General features: G+C 27.7%; 4 protein-coding genes across 8 annotated transcripts in view; 1 reads left to right on the top strand and 3 right to left on the bottom strand.

Annotated features, from left to right (window-relative positions):
• Positions 1–13,066, bottom strand: part of LOC118443730 (phosphatidylcholine:ceramide cholinephosphotransferase 2) — a 19,267-nt gene extending 6,201 nt beyond the window's left edge. The window contains exons 1-2 of one of the 5 annotated variants that reach the window (XM_035871142.2): positions 11,231–11,514; positions 10,970–11,039 (exon numbers count right to left, since the gene is read on the bottom strand). In XM_035871142.2, coding sequence (XP_035727035.1) covers positions 10,970–11,031 — 62 coding nt within the window. In that variant the 5' untranslated portion in view covers positions 11,032–11,039; positions 11,231–11,514. Of the gene's footprint in view, positions 1–10,969; positions 11,515–12,389 lie in introns of those variants that run through there. The other 4 variants (XM_085657761.1, XM_035871141.2, XM_035871143.2 and 1 more) reach the window with 4 other exon arrangements.
• Positions 13,067–13,720: 654 nt separating this feature from the next.
• Positions 13,721–15,444, bottom strand: mora (cysteine and histidine rich domain containing protein). Its single transcript, XM_035871148.2, has 4 exons — positions 15,210–15,444; positions 14,531–15,093; positions 14,268–14,456; positions 13,721–14,187 (listed from the first exon to the last, which is right to left on the bottom strand). The coding sequence occupies exons 1-4, from the start codon at positions 15,286–15,288 to the stop codon at positions 13,996–13,998; spliced, it is 1,023 nt and encodes a 340-aa protein (XP_035727041.2). The 5' UTR covers positions 15,289–15,444; the 3' UTR covers positions 13,721–13,995.
• Positions 15,445–15,817: 373 nt separating this feature from the next.
• On the top strand, positions 15,818–16,965 carry EloB (transcription elongation factor elongin B). The gene is made up of 3 exons (XM_035871197.2): positions 15,818–15,953; positions 16,056–16,149; positions 16,307–16,965. Exons 1-3 carry the CDS (start codon positions 15,951–15,953, stop codon positions 16,558–16,560), a joined length of 351 nt encoding a protein of 116 aa, XP_035727090.1. The 5' UTR covers positions 15,818–15,950; the 3' UTR covers positions 16,561–16,965.
• Positions 16,966–17,108: 143 nt separating this feature from the next.
• LOC118443756 (esterase AGAP003155) lies at positions 17,109–19,609 on the bottom strand. Its single transcript, XM_035871196.2, has 5 exons — positions 19,487–19,609; positions 19,111–19,270; positions 18,835–19,029; positions 18,566–18,706; positions 17,109–18,486 (listed from the first exon to the last, which is right to left on the bottom strand). The coding sequence occupies exons 1-5, from the start codon at positions 19,511–19,513 to the stop codon at positions 18,353–18,355; spliced, it is 657 nt and encodes a 218-aa protein (XP_035727089.1). The 5' UTR covers positions 19,514–19,609; the 3' UTR covers positions 17,109–18,352.
• Positions 19,610–19,864: the final 255 nt, after the last annotated feature.

A 19,864-nucleotide genomic window follows, 5' to 3' on the forward strand; every position in this document is an offset into this window, starting at 1 on the left:
AAAAGAAGAAGAAGAAGAAGAAAACAAAAAGAGTAGAAAATAAAAACAATAAAAAAAGAAATATCGTAAAGAAGTATAAATGATAGATTAATACAAGACAGACATATAATGAGCCGGAAATGTTAATGTATGATTTTAAAAATCGATTGTCTACTTTATCTTGAAACTTTTACTACATTTACTATTATTTAGACAACATTATTACTTTTCCTTTTATACAAGCAAAAATTAAAAAACTACAAACCTAACTTGTAAAATTACTTATCCAACTACGAACCTAACAAGTCTCGAAAGAGAATAATTAACTTTTAATATCATTTGAGAACTTACGAGAGAATTGGTTTATATAATATACATATAAAATTTCGTAGGTAAAACTAATTTTACTTTATAATCGAATAATACAAAAATACGCGATCGAAGTTGATTTCCAATTTAAATTTCTATAAATTTGTTTTTTTATTTTTTACGAAGCTTAATTGCAAAAGTATAAAACCATTACGCATTCATAGACAGGTATAATCCTTGAATCATCTTTCTCGATCATACTTTTGATTTTTTTTTTTTATTTTATAATTTATCTCAAATTACTACAACAACAACAACAACAATAATAACAACGACGACGACGACGACGACGACAACAACAACAACAGTAATAACATTGCAATTAGTTTCTGATTCTATTTTCCAACTTCAAGTTTATTTCGGTCCTAACGAAATCGTATTAGATATGTATGTATACATACATACATACATATATATATATATATATATATATATATTACACACACACGAACACGGGTTTATTATATATGTATATATATAAACATGTATCTCGTCGGCAACAGGTTACTGACATAGTTATGCTTGCCTAGGTAAGAACAAGAGCACAAGCGATTGACCGTACATAATCTTATTGACCTATAATCCAAAGTATTGTGCGTATGTGTGTGCACGCTTGTGTATGTATGTGTGTATATATACCTATGCTTGACAGATAAGAGACAGATATAGGCCAAAGTTAACTGATACGAACGAAGTCTTAATAAATATTAAGTCGAAGGATATTAAAATTGTGTTTGTGTTATTGATCAATCAAATGACTAATAAAATGGCGAATTTTAATTAATATTATTCATTGTTTACATAATCAAGGATTGAATATAGATATCCTTGATAGAGGTTAATGATTGTAATTTACATGATTTATTTCTGAAGGAAATTACTCGTATACACGAAAGTTCATACGAATCTTATGAATAGTATATATTAAAAAAGAAAAAAAAAAAAAAAGTAGAAAGAACAATGGACAAAAAGAAATAATATATGAAAAATAAGAATCGTTGACCTTGAGCGAAGAATTAAAAAAAATAGCATTTGCTTTACGAACAAAGTTCTTTTTATAAATATTTGAAGAAGAAAGGAAAGAAAAAGAAAAAAAAAAAAGAAAAAGAATTGCGTAGAGAATTTGTAACTCTCGTAACGATTGTAACTTTTAACAATGTTTTCTTAAATTAAATTTTTACTAAACTAAACTTTTTAGTAAACTATTTTAAGAGGAAAAAGGAAACAAAGAAAAATGACAAATAACAGTAGACTCGTTTAACCTCTTTTTTACTAAGTTGAACTTCGTAGATACGTAATATGTACCTTATAAGTTCTTAATCGATTATTCTTCACAGATAGGAGGGAAAATAATTCATGGATAGCAAATTTATTTCGCATGAAAATACACGTCGGATGATTCGCCAGTAATAATTTTGTTTTTCCCTTCATTTCTTTTCAAATCATTAGTTTTACAATTTGATAGAAAAAGAAATTATTATTATTATTATTATTATTATTATTATTATTATTATTATTATTATTATTATTAAAAAAAAAAAAAGAAAAAAAAAGTAAAAAAAAAAAACTATCTGAAAAATTGATTCTTAAAAACACCATTGATTCATCCTGTATATAAAAGATCTATACGTGTATGTGTGTGTGTGTGTGTGCGTGCACGTACCCATACACATATATAAGAAACATTACATTTAAAAAAAAAAAATCAATAATTTTTATTCATTCCTTTCTATTCAAAATTTTCAATAATGAAAAAATAAATGAAATAAAATTTACCATTCCCTCGATAATTTCAAAACCTTATCACCCACAATATTATCTTCGTAGAGAGAAAAAAAAAAGAGAGAGAGAGAGAGAGAGAGAGAGAGAAATATTAATCTAACGAGAGAAATAAGAGGAAAAACAAGGAAAAGAAGAAAAAAAAGAGATGGAAGTAAAAAAATAATGCACGACAATAGAACAGATAAGAAAATTCTAGAAACTACTGGTCTATAATAATTATTGTATGATAAATTCATTCGACGCTGGCATCACAGAGAAAATATCGTATTGGGTAAACAATGTATGATACTATTTATCTCGGAACAGTACTCTGATGGTATTGGTTCACTGAACAGTATATCATAGTAATATTTGATTATTGAAACACTTAATATAATTCGTTTAAATATTTTAATAATAATAATTCAAGATATGCACATGATCAATTAAAATCTTCTTTTCCACTTTTCGTTTTCTTTTTTTTTTCTTTTTTGCTTTTTTGGTTCCTTATGTTATATCATAATCGAGACTAATCTTTTTCAACATTCACGAACACATACGGAAAATGAACTGGCACCGCAACATAATTCTTCTAATCGGATAAAAATGACGTAATCGCGATGAACTCATGAAACTTCCGACATCTTCGCGCTCGCGAATCGTCGAATCTATTTCAACTATATTCGACATGTGCTGCATTTTTTTTTTTTTTTTAACACTCCAAAGATTGACGTTAATCGCTGTTTTGCGGTCTTTTCCTCTTTTCGTTCCCCCATCTCCCACCTGCCTCACACTCTCACCTCCCGCTCTCTCTATTCTTCTCTTTCCTCTCTTTTTCTGTTCAACAGACGAACTACAATACATATATAACAGCGAATGCGTTTTATAAAAGTCAGGAGATAAGTTTCAATTGGATCATTTTTAACCGTGAATAATAATCGTTTCGCAATGTATGTGTATGTATGTGTATACTACGTATTTCTTTTTTTAAATTCATTTTGTATTATCATTAATACAAGAAAAAAAAAAAAAAAAAAATTGTTTTTATCTTTTTTTTTCCAATTATTCGCATACTTCATACACAACGCAAAACAAAATTCGATATATGCTCTGGATATGCACAAAAAAAAAATACGTATATCTGCAAAAAATTGTTATTCTTACTTATTTTGCATTATCACTGTTATAGAAAAAAATAAAAATATTGTTTTTTTTTTCTTTCTTTTTTTTTGATTATTCATATCATAGACAATATAAACAAAAACATATTTTATATTTTTTTTTTGTTTTTTTACAATTAAATTTAGCAAAGTATTGTGAAATCAATATAATACATAAATATTGAATCGATGATATGGAAGATAGAAAATTTATGAAAGATCGAGAATCTGTGTAATGTAAAATATGTGATAAAAAAGATTCGTTGTAGAAAGAAAAAAAAAAAAAAATTGACACAATATTCGGGATATTCTTAGTCACAACAACGAAATTCAAATAGAAAGTATTGCAGGACAATTTACGAATGTCGAAATAAATGTTCCTTTTTACGATGTCGAACGAATTTCACAATGACGTATATAAAGCGTCATATCGTTCTATAAATATGACTTGACGAAATCTTGATAATGAAATATGACACGATTTTCTAATAGGATATGCGAGTTAATACTTTCAAAAAAATTATCTGAACAATTACTACAAAATTTGCAATGCTTAATATTTAAAATGCCTAATCTTAAATATCTAACATCTAGAAAATTACACGTGAATTTTTCAATAGAGAAAAAGATAGAAAGGAAAAAAAAAGAAAAAAAGGTAGGAATAATGAAACAACGTTAACTTTCCAGTAAAGAATTAGACAAACCAAATTACGTAACTATTACTAATTTTATCAGTTCAAATATACGATTAGTATGATCGGATACAAAGTTAAAGGGAAAAAAAAAAAAAAAAAAAAAAAAAGAAAGAAAGAAAGAAAGAATTAAGCGATAAATACAGCTGCTTTCATGATAAAAACTGTTTAAAAATCATAAATATTCTTTTATCCAAATATGATTAAAGAATACATAGTACGATATATGGATTAAACATAATTTGAGAAAAGGTGCGTCTCCTTTTTTCGTTGGTAAATAATTTGATATCCGCAGTTAAAAAAATATTTGAGAAAGCACTCCTTCAGGTTGAATGTTATGAGTTGAAACAGCAATATTTTACATAATTAGTATAGACAATATAAAAGAAGTAATGTCCTCAATAATCATTATTATTTTATGACATAATTTATATCATATTTTATATCATATTTTTTGATATATTTTTATATTTCTACATAAATCTATATATTAAAATCTTCATATTCCACATATTTTATTTGCATATTTCAATATATTTTAAAGTCTATAAATGTAAACGATATAATATATATACATATACATACATATATATATATATATATATATATATATATATATATATATATATATATACGTAAGTAATTCGAACTATACTTACGAATACTTACTTACTTATAAACACATACATACGTAAGTATATTTGAACGTATACGTCTATGAAATAGATCCGATAGGAACCATTCGAAAATAAGAATACCGTAAAGTCAATTGGATAACAAACATTAGAAGAGAAATCGATCAATAAACTTCTCGAACAGACTCGTGAATCGAAACTCCTTTATGAAAGTTCGACCGTCTGTTTCGTCTTAAGCTCCAAATATACGGTGTCTTTATTTAGAGCAAATTCAAACGCGTTCGATCTTCTTCGGTCTGGCAATTAATCGAACGGTATACTGGTTTAATACGAGTTACAAGGAACGAATATATAAAAAAAAAAAAACACACCAGACGAATAATATAAAAAGAAATAATTTTAATAAATTCTTTTTTCTTTTCTTTTCAACGACAACATTTTAACAAAATACAGGGTAGATCAATAGTTCTTAAAGTGACTCAAAAAAAAAAAAAAAAAAAAAAAAAAAAAACAATTAGTTCTTTTCGAAACTTTTTAAGCTTGTGATTAAATTTACAATTTTACAAGCTAAATTTGTAGTACCGGAAAAAAAAAAGAAAAGAAAAGAAAAAGAAAGACTAATCTAAAAAGTTACCAAAAAGAATAATTGATTTTTTAAAATCACCTAAAAACTTTTGGCTCGCCCTATGGAAACATGTTAATATGTATGTACGTACATGGCATATAAAAACATTATTTTTATTATATTTTCCAATTATAAAGTGTCGATAATTTTGTTGAAAAATTGGCAAGAAAACTTTATCTTTATTTCAATCTTACAAAAATTAAGCATGAATTTCCTCTATCAAAAGAATCAAAGAACAAAAAAAAAATAGCCAACGAAGAAGAAAAAGTTAGACGGAACGAAGTATGCCCACATCCTTTTTCAATTTCCTCATGTCCTTAATATTCAAATACTCAAAACTTATATTAAATCTCTCGTGATCTCCTTCAAGTATATTATCTATTATCAATTACGTCATGAACGCGAAGCTACCGTGGTCCAGACCGTGATTCATTTTCTTCCTCTTACGATGTCTGATTCATATCTATACTCGTAGAATGAAACGAAGTCTCGAACATTCAGTATCGACGAAAAAGAAAATATTTCTTTTATTGAAGATTTAAAGAGGTATTAAAATGTGACGTTAAAGTGGAAAATAATTTGACAATTATACAAAGATCTATTGTTTATCATTCTTCATTTTTTTTATCCTCTGATATAACTGAAAATCTTATCTCTGATCCAAAACTATATATATATATATATATATATATATATATATATATATATATAAATGTGTTTGTGAATACGAGCCAAAAAATATTTCTTTTTAAAATGACATGTTAGAATACATTATATGCATTATATACGCGCGCGCGTGTATGTGTGTGTGTGTGTGTCTATGTACGTGTGTGAAGTAATTACTAAATATGAATATACATACGTATATATAATGCATATGTAATCAATAAGAAGAACTTGTTGATTGAAGTGAAGAGAACGACGTTTAAGTGGAAAATAATTTGGCAATGATCCCAAAATTTATTATTTGTCATCTTCATCATCATTTCCTAATTTAACTGAAAGATCTTATCTTCTGGTAAGTTCTTATATATATATATATATATATATATATATGTATATTTATTGGATGTTTCAACTAATAAAGCGTTAAAAATACCTTTGTAAAATGTCATATATCAGTATGAGCCAAAAAATATACCTCCTTGTAAAATTACATATTAGAATATATGAGATGAATGTTAGATCATTAAATACGTATACATTTAGAAATTATAATAATAAACGTCATAAGGAGTTAATCCAAAAATAAGATAAATTTGATATAAATTGTATAATTTTATCATATTTATACTTTAATATATAAAAAATTAAATAAGATTAGGAGTTCATTTTTTATCGTAAAAATTATTTAATATTATTTTTTTTTTCTTCTTTTTCTTTCTTCATTGATAAAATAGGACGACGATGGATAAAGAAAGAGAAATAAATGAAAATTCTTAAATAATATCACGCTCCTATGCAAAACAATACGATTTAAATAATTCTAGAGGTTCTAACGTATCATTCGAAGCATACAAATAAACAACCATTAAAGTAATCTCGTGTCGTGTAAATTTGCTAAGCGTGATTCAACGATGAACCTTTTTAATTGTATGACATTAATGGATATCACGAAAGAGCATTCATGCTTTAGAATATAATTCCTTAGATTGTTGACAAGAAGAAAAAAAAAGAAGAAGACAAATATTTAAGAGATATGTGTTGTACATACATACATATATATATATATATATATATATATATATACATGAATTCCCGAAGAATAAAAAAGAGATAAACGTGGAAGTTTATTATCAATCCAATTTTTCTCAAACATAGAAATCGAACGAGTGCGAAGTACAAGCTAGTCACGCACGTTTCTATTTTCGAGGAAAACTACGAAACGACGTCGCTTGACGCAAATGGCGCCTAGTAAGAGACGGGAGGCGAATAAGCAAGTGAGTAAGTGAGTGTGAGAAAGAAAAAAGGAAAGAGAAAGAGAGAGAGAAATAGAGAGAAAAAAGGAAAGTATAAGTATGAAATACGTCAGGAAAGTTTAGCTGAATCGATTTTATTCCTTTGTGTTCTCGTTCAGAAAGTAAAAAGAAATTTGTATTGAGTGTTGAGAGAGAGAGAAAGAAAGAAAGGAGAGAGGAGAGAGAGAAAGAGAGAGAGAGAGAGAGAGGAGAAGAAACGAGAAGATTCGATTTACAAGAATGATTCATTGAATTGATCCAAAAGAATTCGTATTACGATGACTTGCAAAGACGCAAACGGATCATAAATTTTTACTTCAACCATAAATTTACAATGATCGCAACGGTTACGTAATCCATGCGGCGCCCCTTGCTAGTAATAACTTTAAAACCCCACGTACCACGTACTGTGGTATGTATGTATGTATGTGTTTATGTATCTATATATGTATCTATGCATGTACGGATGGACGGATAAATGTGTTTATTTATGTATGTCGAGTATATATGATGTCGAGTAGATAGAAAGAATTAATTTATATCGTTATCGTCCCATATTAGAAAAAAAGAAAAAAGAACAATATATATATATATATATATATATATATATATAAATGTTAAAAGATAATAATTGGATAAGATGAATCATGTATCGAATGAATAAAAGAAAAAACTTCACGATGTAATCCGTCATTAGAATAATTATAAATCATAAAAGCATGCTAAACGTATTATTTTTTTACGATACGATCACAATTAATATTTCTAATTATTATTTTTTAATTTCTCGCCTTGAATTATTCTTCAAACATAATTACGATTTTTTATAAAAAATTCACATGCATATATATATATATATATATATATTTTAAAAAAAGAATATATATTTTTTAAATTAATTTCTTAATTTTACAGATGTCGTCAGTAATAAGAATATTCAAGATTTATTATTGAAATATATTCATTGGATTTTATATTACGAACTCTATCAATTCGACATACAACGGATGTGACACCATATACTCGTATTATATATGTACATATATCGAAGCCTCTTAACAACCAAATAAAACCACGAAACATACAGGGTGATCCAAAAGTTTCTAGCTGACATTAAAGATCTTAAATTATCTTTCTTCGAGATTCTTTTCAAAACAAATTTCTCTTCTATTCCTTTCTTTTTTTTTCCTTTTTTTTTTTTTTATTTTCTTTTTTCTTTTTACTTTTTTCTTTCTCCCCCTATACCCCTCTTTAAATTGTAAAATTACAATCGTAGAAATCTTCGAAACTTCGATCCTATCCGATAACAAGAAAATAACGAAACGTAATAAAAAGGACAAACAATAAAAGAGAATACAATGGTAGAATATAAAACGCGAGATATGCGGGATTTATTTCTTTAAATGCTGATATCAAACTTACCAAACAATTTTGATCATAATCGAGATTAACAATAAGTGAAAGTTAAAAAGCCCGAGAGTTATATATATGCAAGGTCACATGGATACACACTACGCGTGTAAGTAAAGTATATATATTAAAAGTTAATGCATTTAAAATGGCGTCTCATACGTCGTCGTAACCCGCTCCCGCGTATGAACTAAATACATTAAAGGAAATATTTCCTAATCGTAAGCTACATATTAGATATATATATATATATATATATATATATATATGTATATATATACACGCATGTTTCTTTAGTTAGTCCGACAAGATTGTCTCGATCAAAGAGAACGTTTCACCTCGTACAAGCAGCAATCGAAGTAGAAAAATAAGAGGACATCTTTGAGATACGTAACAAATTCATTTATTATCGTATACGATATAGTATCAAGAATGACAAGATGATTGAATGTTAAAATAAGAGTTAGTATCCATGAAATTACAGTTAAATTAGAGGGAGACAGATAAAAAGTGAGAGAGTGAGAAAGAGAGATTTCCATCTTCTCTTTCTTTCTCTCTACGTCACACGGGCATAACTCTACACCATTAGAAATCATTCTATCTCTGTCTTTCGTTCTCTCTCTCTCTTTCTCTCTCTCTCTCTAAAGGGCGGTAGATTTCAAAGGGTGTATAGACATATATTGAAGGTGGGAGCGCCGTTGCGTATTAATCCGTAAACAGTCACTCACACCTAAATAAATGTATATAGATATATTACATATACATGTAATATTATACATATATACCTGTGTTTGATAGAACTACGCTACGAGGCGACGCACATACATACGAATCATAGCTTGCTCTATGTTGGTCTATCGAGTTCACGTGTACTCTCTGCTGTCGGAAGTGCGCGCGCACTAACCAGAAAAAGAAAGAGAAAGAGGAGGGGAAAGAGAGAGAGAGAGAGAGAGAAAGGAAGAGAAGAGAGAGGGAGAGAGAGAGAAAGAGAGAGAGGGAATGTACAGTCGTACAGGTGGTTAAACGCGTTGATCTTGTTTTTACCTTATTAGTAAACGCTTTAAGAATAAGACGAATATGATGATGAATATGAAAAAAATAGAAGAAAAGCCCGATCGATCGATTCTTTCTTAGGAAAACTAACGTAGTTAAAACGAACCGATCACGTGACTTCTCTTTCCCGTTACTGATAATTAGCTCACAACGTAACAGGATCGAGGGAAAGAGAAAGAGAGAGAGAGAAAAAGAGAAAGAGAATGTCACGGTATTAGTACATGACTAACTTTGTCGACTCTAAAACAGTCGACATTTTATTATCATACCTAATGTATATTTCGCGTACATGCTCTTCGAGAAAAAGAGAGATCAAAATAGGTAGTAGAGGTTATAACTATGATATATACATATATATATATATATATATATATATATATATGTGTTGTGTGTAGAGAGAGAGAGAGAGAGAGAGGATGTGTGCACGTTCAAATGGCTAGCATTAGATTTGATGACTGCCAAGGTCAGTTGATTTCCATGAGAATCAACAACCAGATATTTCTTTACGTGTCTGTCTCGATTAACGCGAAGAAACACCTAGTATTCTTAAAGAATTATTACATACTGTTTGCAAAGACATTTTACATGGCATTTCTCTTACCATAAATAATAAGTTTTGATGAATCGTCTTGTGCTGTATGTTCCATATGGTATTGAAACATTAACAGAAAGAATATTTAAAGAAATATATAATAATATACTTATTAAAGGTATTAAAGTTCTTATATATCTTTTTCAAATATTAAATGATTATGTAAAAAATTTTTAATGATATATCAAACATAATATAAGGAGATAGTGTGTGTTAAGAGAATAACGCAATGGACAATGCTTTTATTAAAAAGCATGTTATCAGATATACTTGTCTAAGGTATTAATAAATCTATGTCGATATACTAAATATATCAATTTTCAATACTATTTATACTGTGATAAATCTTGAAATCCATTCTTATATTATAAACTATGCAAACATCCAAAGTAAATAATACTGCTTTGCAAATCGTCATTGAGATCTTAACAAAATGATCCAATATGTAATTCATAAACTACACAATATATTATATATTATATATATATATATATATATATATATATATATAACACGAGTTAATACGAATCCTGTACCATCTACTTGCAATCGTATATATTTACATTAAAACCATACATCATTCATTTCCAATATGCAATCTACAAAGCAAAGAAATATTAAACATAACATTGAAACTAAAAAAAAAAAAAAAAAAAAAAACAATATAATGAACAAGATAAAGAAAGTGATGTAGAGAAAGCAATATAAATAACTAAGAATAAGACCTCGCCATACCTTGTTAAAGCACTGGGTAATTCTACCTTGACAGGTAACCTTAACTTGTGCATTTTATGCATACATATATCTGCACATTACAACATTATAGTTCTCATTATTCGATACGTGCTAATAAAATGCGTGTAAATCGTAAGTATGATAGAACGATGAGAGAAAAAACATAACCAAAAAAAAAAGAATAATAGACTCTGTAAAATACACACGATGATGACACGGTAAAGAAATGTACGAACAAGCACATTACCAAACAACACTAACCAACTATATACACGAAGGAGGGGAGGAGGTGTTCAAAAGAATTATTTTACATGGACACTGAGACGATATACGACTCTTCCGTCGATCGCGATCTTCGAAGATTCCTGCAAAACTAGATCTATGGCGCAAACTCATAACACGATCGGCCCTGTCATTTCGACGACCGGTTTTGTTGAACGTTTTTATTCGCAACAACCACCACGTCACGCGCACTATCCACACTCATGACTTGTACGACGTGCACTGTCTCCTCTTCGAGCGAACTGACTGTAAATATAAATATAAAGATGGCGTCGACTGACCAAGCTCAAATCCGGGATTAGGTTAGATCGCAACGTTCGCCAGAGAATGAACATTCGATTGGTCGTAACTCTCCTTTGAACGATACGACACCAATCTACGTTCTTTTCACTGATACCACTACAATTTTGCATGATAATAGACTTTAAACTCCCTCCATAATCTATTGCTATTGATACGAATGAGTGAGTGAGCACAGAGGGCGAGAGAGAGAGAGAAGGGGAAACGAGAGCAAGAGAGAAAAAAAAAGATAAATGTTCGATAGAAAAGGCAAAGATAAAGTAGAACAAATATATAAATAAAAGATTGAGAATAGAAGAAACTAAACGATTTATATATATTTTAACTCGAATGAGAATTTTTTTTTTATTTTAGAATCTTCAGAAAAGAATTCACATTTTTTTACCGACCGTCGTTAAAATCGTTTTATTAACATTCTTAGAGCGCGGGACATTTAAATGTCATAGAAAAACATTCAACTTTCTAGAAAATAACATGAGAGATTTCTTACAATAATTATTATTATATTATATATATATATATATATACTTTTTTCGGGAGATAATTTGAAACAAAATGATTAAAAATAATTCGTTTAATAATACGAATATCATCGCTAATTATGGATGACTCATAGGAATGCAAAAGGAAAAAAAAAAAAAAGGAAAAGGAAAACAAAAAGGAAAGAAAGAAAAAACATCTATACCATATGCATCATGCATCCTTGTCACAAAATCGTATAATGATTATGTAGTAATAATTTTTGATAGATTGTAGTAATTTTAATAGAAATCAAATTTAATTGTAAAATAGTAATATAATAATTATCGATAAAAACGATCGAAATAGTTTCTCTCACCTGAGCAAAGCTTTCCTCCAGCAGTAATCCGTTTCGATTACGAGCAACTGTAATTTCATCATATACGTCGACGTTGCCCACGGCATATAAAATTTCCTCGTACGCAGTCGAACGATACACCTACGGGTACGATGAAAAAATTTTTTTTAATCACTTTCGAGCCTCGCACGCATTTAGATTTCTTCCAGTTTAAGGGCCGACCCAATTCACGAGATGATCGGTGATCGATCATATGGAAACATACGGATGACTTGTTCGTAAACAATCCACAATTTCCTTATTATACAGAATAATCGTATGAAAAGGAATTCCTTCTTTTCTTCTCTTCTTTGGTTTTTCTTTTTTTCTTTATTTATTTCCCTTTTTTTTCTTTTTCCTTTTTTTTTTTTTCTTCTTAATAACGTAACTTTTACGAAAAAATCGTCTCTCACCGATGTTAGTTACTATCACGATACGTTCACCGAGTACCACGACATAGTTGTCGAGTGTTCGTTAATGAATTCGCTATGTAACACTTTTCCAGGTTCGTCGACGACGTAACTCCCTCGAGGAAACCTTCTGCCACGTTCGCATTGCGTCTGGCTGCAACGGAACTCCAGCAACGTCGTTAAAAGGGGGTGGCGAAGCTTTCACAGAATTCCTACTGTGAAACTGGAAGAGAACTTCGACACCCCCGTAAATTACATATACATATATATATATAAATTCTTTGTGAGATTTCTCTGTTTGTATGGATGTATGTGTATGTATTTTGAGTTGTGTGTGTGTGTGTGCGCGTGTGTCAGAAGCTTTTAAAAGCGCACGCGCTCTCTCATGGATCGCGGCTTTCTTGCAGATTGTTGGACACCACTGACGTCATACAATGTACGATTCATCCGAATCATTTCCATAGTTTATGACATATATATATACATATATATATGTGTATATATATATATATATATATATATATATATGTAATGTTCTATTCTATTCTCTACTCTATTGGTTGTTACATATAGATTGTAAACAATGGGTATAAAAAAGCGGTAAGCCTTGTACCAAAGTTAATTATATATATTTTAATATATTTTATATATAGATAGATAATATATATATTATATATGTAAAAGTATATATATATATATATATATATATCCTTAAGTTTTGTTATTGATTGGAATTTTTATTTTGTTTTGAATTTTCTGTTCTTGAATCGTTCTATTTTTACAATTTTACTTTCGTCATCTTTGTTTTAAGCGTGCGTTGTATATATTTCGAGGAATATTATATTTCGAGGAATATAGGAATAAAAAACGAAAGTTAAAGAGAGAGTGTTTTCTTTTTCTTTTGTTTTGTTTTGTTTTTTTTTTTTATTGCATGTATCAGAACGTGAAAAATAAATCATTTCGTTAAAAATAAAAAGAACATGAAGTACTGAAGCCACGAATTTGTAAATGTTTCTTAATTCTTATTATTGAAAACATGTCAAATATTTTTTCAATATATTAAATATGTTTTATCTGCCTGTACAGTAACGTATATTTCTGAAGATACGTTTAGTAATAAAATAGGATTATTTTCAATAATTCTTTAGAATCTTAAAATTAAACAAGAATCCATTTAATTATAAATCACTTAGATCAACTGCATCAATTTGGGAACTGATTTGTTCCTCATTTTGAATGCTCTCATTTTCTTGACTACCAGGTACTCTAGGAATATCTAAGCGAGACCAAGAACCAGGTTCTGCTTTTTTTAATTTAATTTCTACTTTGGTAGGCAGCATAGTAACACTACTTTGAGCAACGTCAATTATCTGGAAACAATAAATATAACAAATAATGTGATTATTAATATTTATTTATCAATAATGATTGCAATTAATGATATACTTACTCCTTTTAATTCTATGTCAAGATTATATCTTGAATTTTCTTCTACAAAGAATAAATCCACACTTAAATGTATAGGATTCAATTTCACGCTTGACTGACTAGGTTGATATTTCTTGGCAAAAACTGAAACAACTATAAACGTCGGGGTTTGATGCCAATCCATTCTGCATTGAACTTTTTTATGGGTATTCTGAAAATATGAAAATATAAAAAAATTGATAAGTAATAATACTTGTTTAAATTAATAAAATCTTAACAAATTACCTTTGATACCCAAATATGTTTTCCCTGTGTACATCCTGGTTGTTCTAAAAATATTGAAAAATCTAGAGTCTTCTTTTGACAACAAGACCAATATTTCATCCCTTCGTGAAATATAGGTACTCCAGGATGGTAAGAACACTCCTTTTCGTCAGATGAAGGTCCTTCATACGTAGCTTTGCAAGAATTATTTTTGCAACTTTGACCAATGGCAATTTTATGTTCATTTACATTTTCTTCTATCGATTCTGTCAAGTCTTTAATTTGTTCCAATAATGCAGATGACACGTTTGGTTTTAATGTAGTTTGAGGAGAATGAAAAGATGGTCGTTTTAATGTTGGCTCATTGCTATTAAGTTTTGCACCTACTTGAATAACTTCATTTGCTTTAGATTTTTCAATGATAGGTTTTTCTGGTTCTACAGGCTTTTCATTCGTATGGTATGATTTTGTGCAACCTTTAATATTTAAAAATTCTGTGAAGTCTGTACACTTTTTATTACAACAAGACCATCCTTTGTAAGCATCATGAAAAACTGGTTGACCAGGATGATGGACACAATCACCTATAACAATGTTAAAATTTATAATTTTCGTAAATATTGTATCATTTTTTCTACAATCATTTGTAAAAAATTAATATTTTTTATAATACGTGTTAGATCATCATATAAAAGTCTACCTTCTTTGTTATCATTTGGATCAAACTGTTTTCCACAGCCTCGATTGTAACAATGCAATAATATTTTCCCTTCTGACATTTTTCTGTATATAATTAATTACACTTAATATTTTTATTGCGCTCTTAAATTAATTTCTTTCTGATAAAATAGAATCACTTTTAATATTAGACAAGTTCTAGCACATTCCAAACTCTGTTTCAAATCCTAAACTATTATATACCGAATAAATTATGGTTATTTCCAAATGGTGTACAACAACTGATGTAGATCAACGATGATTGGTTGATCAGTATCGTTCACTAAAAAGTTGTCCAATTAAAACGTACAATTTAAATGTATTATTAAAGCAGTCTGAATAGATTCGTATTTCTTGTTATTCTCTAATCATGTTATTTCATTTAACAGAATATTATTGTTAATGATTTGAGATTATTATATTGTTATTGAAAATAATGTAAATTTGTTAATATCTATAAAGCAATATTGTGATTGGCAAGATAAACTCGACAATGCCAAACGCGATTTGCTTTTAAATAGGATAACCAATCATATAATCTGTCTCATATATGACGTATACAAGACAGTGTATATGTGTTACAGTGTATATGTGTGTACAGTCTTATTTTAACCTTTCATTTATAATCTGAAGGTCTTCAAGTAAACATAATATCATTGAACCTCAGAAACAGTGTAAAATATTATTTCTCTTTAATACATTTAGTTACAAAATTAAATCCGTGATGGTAAGATGTTAGCATTTAATTTAATATTTACGTATATATATATTTTGTTGTTTCATTCAGGAATGATATAACCTAAAAATGTGAATGTTGAACATTTTACAGGACGTATTTTTGATGATCAGGCGAAAAAATACCACGATTTTTACGGATGCAAACGATAATACAACAGTTCATGAACTTAAAAAAATTATTGAAGGTACAAATATATAATATATTTTTAGGTGCATGCAGATATATTGAAGAAAAAAATATATATATACATATATTCATAAGTCTACTTTCTTATTTATTTAAATTGTCGAATATTAATGTTGAATATAAACAAAAGCAATAGAAATATAATTATGTCATAGGTATTTTGAAAGTACCACCAGCAAATCAACAACTATTTAACAAAGATAATGTTGTTATGTCTGATTCTAAGTACCTGTCAGATTATGGATTGACATCTATAACTGCAAAAGCACAATGTCCTGCATTGATAGGATTAGCTATACGTCAAGAAAATGGCCATTTCGAACCACTTGAAATGACTCCATTTTCACTACCGCCTGATCTTCCGGACGTTATGAAGGGTTGTGAACCTAATGGTTCAGAATCTCCTTGAAGTTATATAAACTATATTGTGAATCAATTGATAAAGAAGTATTGTGTTTGATACAGTTTAATATTCATGAGAAAGACCTTTCTAAATGCTGAAGATTTTATGAAACCAGGATGTGAATAATAGAGACATACAAGTTCTTACATTTATGCGAAGTGTCTTAGGAATTTCTCACTTCTTCTAGAGAGAAAAAAAAAACAGGTAGTTGCAATACTTCCAGGTCTTTGTGAACAAGCAAGTACTTTTTTTGTACTTGAATAATTAAATCAGGATGCTAATAAATGTCAAAAAGTACATGTTCACAGTCCTGTATGTTAACCAAATTTAATCTTAATTAGCTATGAAATTGTCTTGAAGTTTTGTTACAGTTACAGAAATATAATAAATACCTCATTCGCTTATATTTAATTTATGACTAATAGTTTATATTTTATGTTATGATAATTTTTTTGTAACGCTATCACACCCTTACGATACTTTTTTTAATAGTTTTTATTTAGTTCTGATCTACTAAATATGTATTTTACATTACATCACATTCAATCACACTATCAATCTTTATCTTGTGATATAGAAAAAAAAAAATGGGTTGTCTTATTTAATATAAAAATTGAATAATTTTTAGTATAAATAAATTTCTTTACACAAAGTAAAATTATTTAATATATGATGACATATAAATATATATCATTTTAATAAGTCATATATATTTGAAGAATATATTGTGTCAAATTGACTATTATATTAAATATAAAATAATTTTGCTTTTAAATTATATTATGCTTTGTAGACTGTTATTTCATTCATTTTATCTGAATTACATACCATTCTGTATTCAACCATCATTACTTATAATATTGTTATGTGGTGTTATCATGAGTGAAATCTCATAAACAAGTTTAAAATTGAAGATAACATTATTGGACATAATTTGATTTGAACTTGAATTGAGAGTGTATAATATTCACTTCTCATATAGTAATATTGTTGTAACATTTTTTCTCTTCTTCATTCAATATGCAGATATGTATTTATGCATCAGATTTATATAGGAACATTTGGAGTGGCATGTAAAATATTTGTAAATGGGTTACGTTATTTTGTATTACATTGTTTACAAAAATTACAAATTGCATTTTCGAAGAATTGTAAAGTAAATTAAGCCATAAAAGGTTGTTCTCACAAAATATACAATGTACTTTATAAGTTACATATAACATAATTACTACTATACACATAACTATAGTATTTTAAGATAACATATAGTGATGTTTATAATTCATAAGAACATATTTCGTAAATTTCATAAGATATCACAAAAATCGTATATGGCTTCATAAACTTTATACAACTAATAGTGAAATTAATACTCCATAATGTTTTGCCTTCCGGTATTATTTGATATATCATAAATAATTTAATACATTACATTTTATATGTAAAAGAACTTTCATGAATTTACTTTAATTTTATTAACAAAAAAAACTTTTTTTGTCTCATATATGTCATTATTAAAAAATATAATTGTAGTTAGCTAAATTTTGCTTATAATACTATGAAATTGTGTTTATTTTCATTTTGTACAGATAGGAAATGTTTTATGTAAGTTTTAATAAATTTGCTAATATTACTATATCAACATCTTTTTCTAATTCTTTTAAAGCTTATGATGTAAATGCATACTGTATATTGTATGAACAATAACACTATGTTCTGCTTATAAATACAATTTCATACATATAATTAAATTATTATATTTGTCAACAAAATTGATTAATTATCATGTGAAATTTTATTAATGCAATTTTCTTTCCATCATTTCCATAATGAAAGCTTTGTAAACATTTTTTTTGCTAGGTATATAATGTCCACCTTCATGTGTAATTTTACTGCAATCTTTAAATAAATCACATACTTTTTCAGTCATATCTATAACAAAACAATAATAATATTGTTTTATAATATATACTATTCTATACAAAAAAAACATAAAACCAAATTATATTACCAGTTGGAATGACTTTATCGTTCAGTCCATAAACATGCAATGAAGGTATTTCTATTATTTCATTATAATATTTGGCATGTGGTGCGCACAATGATATAAATCCTGATATAATAATGGCAAAATTAAACTTAAATGGACATACTGAAAAAGTAATACTATTTTAGTAATATGAATTGTGAATTGTAATATGCATATCTTTGATATTAAATCGGATATATGGAATTAGTTTATTACGATATATTTATAATAATATGAGATAAAAACTCAACTCTTTCTTTGTTGCATAATACATAAAATAACAGCAAAGGCTGCACCCTGAGAAAAACCAAGAATCCCATCAAATGGACCATGTTCTTGGCATGTTTTTATAATTACATCTAAACTATCTTCAAAGCCAACACAATGATTGCTTTGTACGGTTGCTTTGAATACACAATCTTCGGTATTAAACCACCAACCATAGCCTAATATTTATAAAGGCGTATTTAATTATAATAAGCAATATTTTCTGTAAATATTGAAATAATTTTGATATACAATCGTACCACTTTCTTCTGCATCCGTATTAAATTCATTTTGATTTGGAATTTTATGAGGTGCTTTTACAAATGTAAAATCCAATTCTTTTTTAAAGCCCTTACGTAATGAACCTAATTTTCCTTTAAAAATTATGTCAGATTGGTGATATCCATGAATTGCTAAAATCTAAAATACTATGTAATATTTTTAAGAGTCATTAATCTATTATTAAGTCATAATCTATTAGTAATGTATTATTTGTTTAATATACAATGTGACAATAGAATAGTCAAATTCGAAATGTAAATAAAGTAAGAAAACCAAGGCAAAACATAAGTTTAAAGGTTTTAAATAACTTTTTTGTATTGTACTAATATACTTAGTTTTATAATCAGTGCTTACTCGTAGTTTATCCTGGACAACTTGCATTATAAAAATCTTAATAAAATTACAATAACTACAAAATATTTTTATATCTTTACTTTGTTAAATTAACATACATTAACTATATATATATATATATATATATATATATATATATTCGATTCTATAATAAATCTAAAATATATCATTGAACTATTCTAATTGGATTTACTAGGGAATTTTCATAAATTCCATCATGATTATATAAATCGCTTTCCTATAATATTAAAGATAATAAAAATATGAAAAAATAAAAACATGAAACCAAAACCAATTATTTCGGATCGCGTATAACAGTTTTAATAAATAATAGTTTCATATAAACAGAATCTCGAATCTTAATCGCCAAATAATCGA

The sequence above is a fragment of the Vespa mandarinia genome, chromosome 1 (assembly GCF_050613455.1).
Source record: "Vespa mandarinia isolate Hongniang chromosome 1, ASM5061345v1, whole genome shotgun sequence".
NCBI classification, from domain to species: Eukaryota; Metazoa; Arthropoda; class Insecta; order Hymenoptera; family Vespidae; genus Vespa; species Vespa mandarinia.

What these genes read in the sequence shown, in the direction of transcription:
- LOC118443756 (XM_035871196.2), bottom strand. Translation starts at nt 19,513, where the DNA reads ATGCAAGTTGTCCAGGATAAACTACGA. An exon ending in TACGGATGCAGAAGAAAGTG is followed by an intron (nt 19,030 to 19,110) that starts GTACGATTGTAT and finishes TATAAATATTAG; the next exon opens with GCTATGGTTGGTGGTTTAAT. An exon ending in TATTATGCAACAAAGAAAGA is followed by an intron (nt 18,707 to 18,834) that starts GTTGAGTTTTTA and finishes TTACTTTTTCAG; the next exon opens with TATGTCCATTTAAGTTTAAT.
- EloB (XM_035871197.2), top strand. An exon ending in ACTTAAAAAAATTATTGAAG is followed by an intron (nt 16,150 to 16,306) that starts GTACAAATATAT and finishes ATTATGTCATAG; the next exon opens with GTATTTTGAAAGTACCACCA.
- mora (XM_035871148.2), bottom strand. Translation starts at nt 15,288, where the DNA reads ATGTCAGAAGGGAAAATATTATTGCATTGTTACAATCGAGGCTGTGGA. An exon ending in AACATATTTGGGTATCAAAG is followed by an intron (nt 14,457 to 14,530) that starts GTAATTTGTTAA and finishes TCATATTTTCAG; the next exon opens with AATACCCATAAAAAAGTTCA. An exon ending in TTGACATAGAATTAAAAGGA is followed by an intron (nt 14,188 to 14,267) that starts GTAAGTATATCA and finishes TATTGTTTCCAG; the next exon opens with ATAATTGACGTTGCTCAAAG.